At 42.8% G+C, this 7,484-nt stretch overlaps 1 protein-coding gene across 1 annotated transcript in view; it reads right to left on the minus strand.

Moving 5' to 3' along the window:
- The window catches only part of LOC103515620 (beta-glucuronidase-like), a 13,545-nt gene extending 6,109 nt beyond the window's left edge, over positions 1-7,436 (minus strand). Inside the window, exons 1-6 of the mRNA XM_026828246.1 lie at positions 7,262-7,436; positions 4,890-5,026; positions 2,839-2,985; positions 2,036-2,208; positions 1,300-1,443; positions 658-742 (exon numbers count right to left, since the gene is read on the minus strand). Of these exons, the coding sequence (XP_026684047.1) occupies positions 658-742; positions 1,300-1,443; positions 2,036-2,208; positions 2,839-2,985; positions 4,890-5,026; positions 7,262-7,436 (861 nt within the window). The remainder of the gene's footprint in view (positions 1-657; positions 743-1,299; positions 1,444-2,035; positions 2,209-2,838; positions 2,986-4,889; positions 5,027-7,261) is intronic.
- Between the last annotated feature and the right edge of the window lie 48 nt (positions 7,437-7,484).

The raw sequence follows: 7,484 nt of genomic DNA on the forward strand, positions 1-7,484 counted from the left end.
GGGGTGCGCATCTGACCCACAAAGGATCTGTAAACTCTGAATTAGCCTTTTCCCCGAAACGACAATGGAAACCGGGCCCCTTTAAACTAAGACCTGGCCAAAAGCCCTTTCTTTGTGGTCACTACCACTATCCTGATCGGAGCCAACCAGCCTAGGCCGCCTGGTAGGTGCGCCCGACACGTCCAAGTCCGGACCGCAAAGCCAACCCTGGTTAGGGAGAAGACGGGGGGAGAAAACGATAGAAATGGGTCAGAGAAAGCGAACCCACACCCGACATGAAACGAACATCAGCCGTAAAAAAAGGAAACATTAGAATATTTGCCAAAGAAAAACAAGAGTCAAAGGACAGAACACCACCACCCACCACTCACCGTGGACCCGTGACCCACGTGACTACGTGCAGGTGTGCATCAAAAAAAGAACCAATTTTATTGAAACCAGAGGGCTAAAAAGGGTAAAGTTTGCAATCCAAGGGCCAGGCCAAACCTTCACAATTAGACGACAGGTTAAAGTTTACTGTCCTTATCCAAAAAAAAAAAAAAAAAAAAAAGTAAATGGGGGAAAAAAAAAAAAAAAAAAAAAAAAAAAAAAAAAAAAAATCAACCAAAGGCATAACAAGGCAGATTCTCAGCTCCCTGATTTAAAGACAGGGCTTACCGCTTTATCAATGTGGACGTTATAGTTAATAGCCGCCGTCAGAGGGCGCGTCGAGTCCAAATAGCGAGCGAACTTTGTGACGGATCTGTTTTAGAACATGGGACGAGGGAGTTATTATGTACAGACTTCATGATTTGAGGAAGCAGAGGCGTTCCTATGTTGGACACTCCAGTGTTGATGTAATGGGACTAAGTAACCTCTGATTACTACCCAATTTTTCCAATAAACTGGGTCTGAGAGCCCTCTCCGAAACGTAAGAACAAATTTAATGCTTTGTCTGACGTTGAACCTAGAACCTCCGGTTTCTAAGTGTGATATACTCGTAAGAGTCGTAAGTATTGAGGTACAGACAAATGGACGTTGTTGACAGTACCGTCCAAATGTCCACCATAAGACGGAAATAAATCCTGTAAATTTACGTCGACGGGATTCGAATCCAGCATTTCAGGGTTGAGACACTTCTTGATGAGAGTTAGTGCTCTTGCCCACTTGGCTACAAAAACAGACGAGGCCATCGTCCAATATTAACCAACATTCAATTAAATGACATTGAAATGGGATGGGGGTCTTTTCTACCGAAATTCCTGTGTGCGGAATCCAGTGAGTGCTCAGTAGGATTATTGTACCTCAATATGAACTTACTTAAAGTAGACGTCTGCTCCGGGTAAATGACTTCTTGGTTCGTTAGCCACAGACCACATGATTGTGCTTGGTCGATTCTTGTCCCTCCGGATAAGTTCTTCCAGAGAGTCCTTGTGTTTCTGGAGAAGGGTCTCGGAGAAATTCCTGGAAATAAGAATTTTTTCGAGGTTTGATGGAGAAAACTCCTGGAAATAGGAAGTCGAACGTTTCAAAAGCAGTTTTCAGAAGACTTCAGAGAATTGTTTTCTTTACTTACTTAAGAGACTCCTTGGCCAGCGGAAAGTATAATATTTTAAGGAAACCCCTCAGGTTTCAAAAGACCCCACAGAAAAGAATTGTATTCTATACTTACTTAAGAGATTCCTTGGCCGGCGCGGCGGCAAATAGTCTTCTAAGGACTTTTTTAAAGAGGTTTCATAGAGGGAGCTGTTACTACTGAGGTCTTATCGTCCCCAAAGGGAAGAGAGAAAGAAGACAGGGTTGGAGAAAGCCAGCTGTTCTGAACTTTACCCAAATCGCATCTGTTTAATCGAGCCCACGACCACCACTTACAAGGCAGGCGTGCTACCCCCCAAGGCCAGCTATTCACTGTCAGGTCCGCCTGTCAGGTCTACCACTCTACCTGATGAGCACACACAATATCAGGTGCGGGCCTGATCAGGTGTACCTGTCAGGGCTACCTGATAGTGAATGGCTGACCAAAGCTCTCTAGGCTGGCTGTGCTGTTTTTACTCACTCAATATCGACAGCAGGACACTCATTGATGATCATAATTCCCTGTTGATCAGCAAAGTCCATGATCTCCTCAGCATAGGGGTAATGGGACGTACGATAAGCGTTGGCTCCCACCCATTTGATTAGCTCATAGTCCTTTGTCACTAGAGGCAAGTCGAGGCCTTTGCCACGGATCTAAAAGAGTAAAAGAAAAGGATACAGCATGAAGCAACTTCCGGTGGTCCCTAGTTTTTATTGGCAGGGAGATGCATATTCCCAAGCCTTTCTCTATGGCAGGGATCGCGAGCTACCGTTAGCTCGCGAGAGGTTTGGTATTGGTAAAGGTAGGGCCATCGGCTTTAATAAACGCCCTTGGTCACTGCGACCTGGTTAGATCTTTTGTGATCTTTTGTGACAGGTTTTCTGGTATCTCGCAGCTCGCGGTCAGTAGCACAAGTTGAGAGCAAAACTTATGGCTCATGGGAACCAAAAATTGACTTCGTTATGTCGTAAATTTTTGATTCCCAGACTAAAACGTAGCTCGCCAAGGGTGTCCAAGTCTGCGTAACTTGCGACCCACATAAAAGGTTGGCGACCCCTGTTCTATGAAATTATCCCTAAAGCAAATTTTTTTGTGAAAATTATTCCTTTGTAATCCCATTTCATTTAAGTAGAAACCCTCCTTTGAATGAAAGATGAGGGTTTTAGATATTTTTTTAAAGGCTTTAATGGCAGGATTCGCACACTGTGAGCTCTTCCACCCAACCAAAACTCTTCCACAAAGCCAAACTTCGAGAGCTCTTCTCTAAAAAATCTTTTACTTACGTCCGAATCCTCGTGCCGTCCAAAGCCGCGGATGTAGATGGGCTTATAGTTGATGAGGAAACTAGTGGCATTCCAGGAGAGCTTTCTAATGCCCACTGGCTGTCGATAGATGTCGTCGTCACTGTACTGAGCCCCCGTGAGACGAGCCTGTGAACCAAACCAGAGGGTAGCTTAGCAATAGCTCTTAAGGTGTGTCCAAAGGCCGTCGATCGACGTCCACTGAAACCGTACACTGCCTTAACAACATAGATTCACCTCTTCACCTCGTCGTACGACCATCGATCGACGGGGTTGAAAAATAAAATATGATTCTTCTTCTTTTCTTTTTCTTCTTCTTCTTCTCCTCCCTCCTCCTCCTCTTCCTTCTTCTTCTCCTTTTCTTCATTCTTCTCCTCCTCCTCCTCTTCCTTCTTCTTCTTTTCCTCCTCCTCTTCCTTCTCCTCTTCCTTCTTCTCTTCTTATTCTTCTTCTTCTTCTTCTCCTCCTCCTCCTCCTCCTCCACCTTTTTGCCGTATATGTACAGACAGGGTTGGCGATTTTCGTCACCCTCTCAATTAGCCTCAAGGTGATTTCTTTCGGATGGAATTTGGTTACAAAATTTTCACGAATGGATGTCCTTCGCAGTCAACCTTTGTTATTTCTTTAGCAATTGAAATTTCCGGCTGGTATCCTCATTGTTCGAAGACTTCAAAGTCCCTCAGCCAGACTAGGCTGGTCCACTCCCTATTCAAAATCCCTCAGCCAGACTAGGCTTTGAACGGCCCTGGTATCGTATCTTTTCCATCACAATATCAGTATGTGTTAATCACAATAGGTACATTTCAGTATTATACTGACTCTAGCAGTATAATAAACAGTATAATCTGGCAGTATAAACAGGATAAACAATACTAGAATCTAGAATGCAGTAGGTGTAAGATTCCTCTACAATGCCACTTTGTCTGAATTTATCACTAGTACAAAAGGCATTCAAGTTCAAGTGAATAACAATGGAAGAGAGTCAAAGGTGCTTACACACTTCTACAGAGCCGAGTCCACACTTTAAATTAAATTGATCCCATCAAGGGCAAGGTAAATCTAGACCCTCACAAAATGGAGTGTGCCTTCAATGGCATGATAGAGTAATGGAGTGTGCCTGTTGTGTAGACGCTATGTACATAATAACTTAGGCCCACGTCTATTGACTTCCTTTTGAAAAGGAGTTTGATAAAGGGAACTCTAACAGCTAAGGTTCTATGGTAAAGGTGTGTCCAAACATAGTCGACCAGCCGTCGATTCACATCGATCAACGGCCGTCAACAATGTGTGGATGCGGATACACCTTAATGAAATAAAAGAGCGAAGGAAAACAGGATAGGAGAAAGCCAGGCGTTCCGAGAACGAATCTTACCCACCATTTTAGCATGGTAAACAAGGTAGGTATTCTATTCTGACTACCAACAGCACCTACAAGATTTAATTACACAAAAAAAAAAAAAAAAAAAAAAAAAAAAAAAAAAAAAAATGATTGCTTACCTAGGTACTCAGTTACCAACTCTGCCTTGAGTGGCGTACTTAAGTTACGTACTCAAAAGATTACCAAGAATCAAGGTACGTGCCAAGTTGTAATTCAGCCGCGCAGCCAATTGCTGTAATCGGACACCTTTTTCAAGAAGAACCAGACGGTAGATAAAATAGAATAGGTACACCTTGTTTATATCCTGCTATTATGGTACTAGGTAAGTCTCCAATTTAGTCTTAGGCCAGCCACTCACCATCAGGTAGACCTGACAGGTACACCTGATCAGGTATATCTGACACCTGATGAGCACACACACTGTCGGGTAGACCTGACAGGTACGACTGAAAAGGTCCGAATGTCAGGTCTACCTGATAGTGTGTGTGCTCATCACTCATCAGGTACCTATCAGGTAGAACTGACTCTATCAGGTATACCTGACCCCTGATCAGGTCTACCTGATAGTGAATGGCTGGCCTTACGTGGTTTTGTCCAAGTGTCCAGTCTAGTTTATAATGAAACTCAACAGGTATTAGTCTTCTTACACTCTTACAGCATAGACATTCGTTTGCCAATTGCTGAAGAATCTATAAAGATCCCGTGTTTTGACATAGCACAACTTGTAAAGGCTAGTAGACTCGTTTGAGTCGTTTACTTTACATACTGGATCAGGCTCAAAGATCTGCCTATCTGTCCTAATCTAGATTAAAGACATTCCAGTTCTTGACAAATCTCTTTTTAAAGAGTTAAAACTAGAAAATGTGATGCAAAGCACTTTGTCTTCACTGGAATAGGAATCTCCTTAGGGCTGATTTTACCATTCAGATAGAGTCCAGTTTATGGGCGTTCTTGACTAATGAATCATGAATTATTTGTCTTAAGCAGAGCTTTTTTCACAACTTTTATGGATATTGCAGCTTGCAGCATTACTTAAGTGTCTCCTTTACTGTTGATTCTCATGTACTCGTATCATCAAATGCCAACCCAGTGTTACTAACGTTCTTGATCAATCTTCTTTTGCTGATCTCATCATCTTACCATCCAGAGCTAGGCAAGGTTAGAAGGTTGATATGGAGTGAGTAGTTTCTCCTCCTCGCGTCAATCGACATCGACCGACGTCACACGTCTTTAAGGTGCGTCCAAAAGTCGCGTTGACCGGTCGAATATGTGTGGACACACTTAACACCTCGAACTATTTTTAGGTTTTGAAACTACTTTGGTTACTCTGGTAGCCTAGTGTTGGAAGCTAGACTTGTTCCGATGATGTCCTCCAGTGGTTTAAAGATTTAAACTAGACAACTTCGCAATGACTAGTGCATGTGCAAAATTTCTCGTTGCATAAGAGCAGTGCCTTGAATCCTCAGGTATGTAACACCTTGACGAGATGTTTACTAGTAGACAATTTACACTTCGAGAAATTTACTTGGAAATTGAGTAACCATAACCAAGCTACTCTTTACCTGTAACTTGAGTCTAGACCTAAGTAAGGCTTTCTTTTGCAGGCCACTCACGCTTAGACTGTCTGTTTCGACTGTCTGGCCAGCCTAGTTAGCTTAGTTGGTAGTGCGTCTGCCTCGTAAGCGCTAGGCCGCAGGTTCGATTCCCGCCCGGGGCGGATTTTATCCTGATGGGATAATGTTCGTTCTCGGAACGGCTGGCTTTCTCCTATCCTGTCTTCCTTCTCTCTCCGATTTCGGGACGATAAGACCCTAGAGTTACAGTTCCCTCTGTCAAACCTCTTAAAAAAAAAAAAAAAAAAAAAAAATAGAGAAGTGGTCAATGTAATCAAATTAAAATGTTCCTTCTGATATTATGTTGTTTCATAGGTACCACCTCCCTCCCAAATAAATGAGGAGGTTCAACAGACCTAAAGCACCGTTCAAACCGGTGGAAAATTGGTATAATACGTCGGTGAAACCGTCATAATAAATTGGTATATTGGTAATACCGGTATAATTTATTGGCTTGAGATGTAAAGGCAGTGTTTTCCGCCCGCCAGTACACTCGACCGTAAAACACCAGCCTTACTCACTTTACACCGCTTTTTCACTAGATCTTAGCCTTTTGCGTACAGAATCAATTTCACCAGAATCGCTCTTACGGTAGGATTCATGTCCCACATGAAACTCAAGCGTTGTTGTTACAGTCAGACGTAAACAAAACATTTTTTTCAAATACGGTAGGATTCATGTGAGACATGAAACCTCCGAAAAGCGATTTGTGGTAGGCTTCATGTCACACATGAAATTGTTCCCTCGCTTTTAATTTATTTTCTTTTTTTTCCTAGTTGAGATAGAAACATCTGGTTTTTTTTGTCTTCTTCGGAAATCTTCGGACTATAATTCCGAATGCTTTGGAATCATAATAAACAAACACCGGCTTTTCAGTCTGCATTTGAAAGGAGCAAAAGATACACAAGTTCCTAGGCACGTCCTACCGTAACGCCTCCTATCTGTAAAAATCAAGCCGACCGTAGCGAGTAAATCTGTAGCTTCATGCTGGACATGAATCCTACCGTATCGCCAGATTCAAGTTATATTTCTCCTACCATAATGGCGGAACCATGATTTCATGTGACACATGAATCTGTCCGCAAAAGGTTAAAATGTACAAACCTCTGTTGATGTTGTACAGAGAAATAGGAGATGCAGTAGTCACAGAAGATTTAAAGCCAGCAATTTAGCTACGTTTGACACACAATAATGGTTATGAAGTCATTTGATACATCTTTTCCCCAACAGGACATTGGAGGTTAAGCAACATGTCAATATCTGGATCATGGTCAATATCTGGACGGGAGGGCGGGGACTAGTTGACACATTTTCACAACCATCCCTCATATAATATCTGGAAGCTCATCTTTCTACCCTCAGGCGATTTCATCTGCCTCTACTTCGTGGTGTCTTTCAGACGATTAGTGTGAGCCAAACTCGTTCATCCAGGAATCATATTTGGATAGATCGTGAGCGGTCACCGATTTCCGACACCTTGCGATGGCTTCCCGGAAATCCTTCTCGGTTACGGGAAGATCGATGTCTTCTTGTTTGATTTCCTTGATTTGAGCCGGTGTTTGTCCCATGATCTTTCTTCGGATGGACATCATTGCAGCGTCTCTGAAAGGGACAGGAAGGTTTTATTGTTCAGAGAT

The sequence above is a fragment of the Diaphorina citri genome, unplaced genomic scaffold (assembly GCF_000475195.1).
Source record: "Diaphorina citri unplaced genomic scaffold, Diaci psyllid genome assembly version 1.1 scaffold1382, whole genome shotgun sequence".
Taxonomy (NCBI): Eukaryota; Metazoa; Arthropoda; class Insecta; order Hemiptera; family Psyllidae; genus Diaphorina; species Diaphorina citri.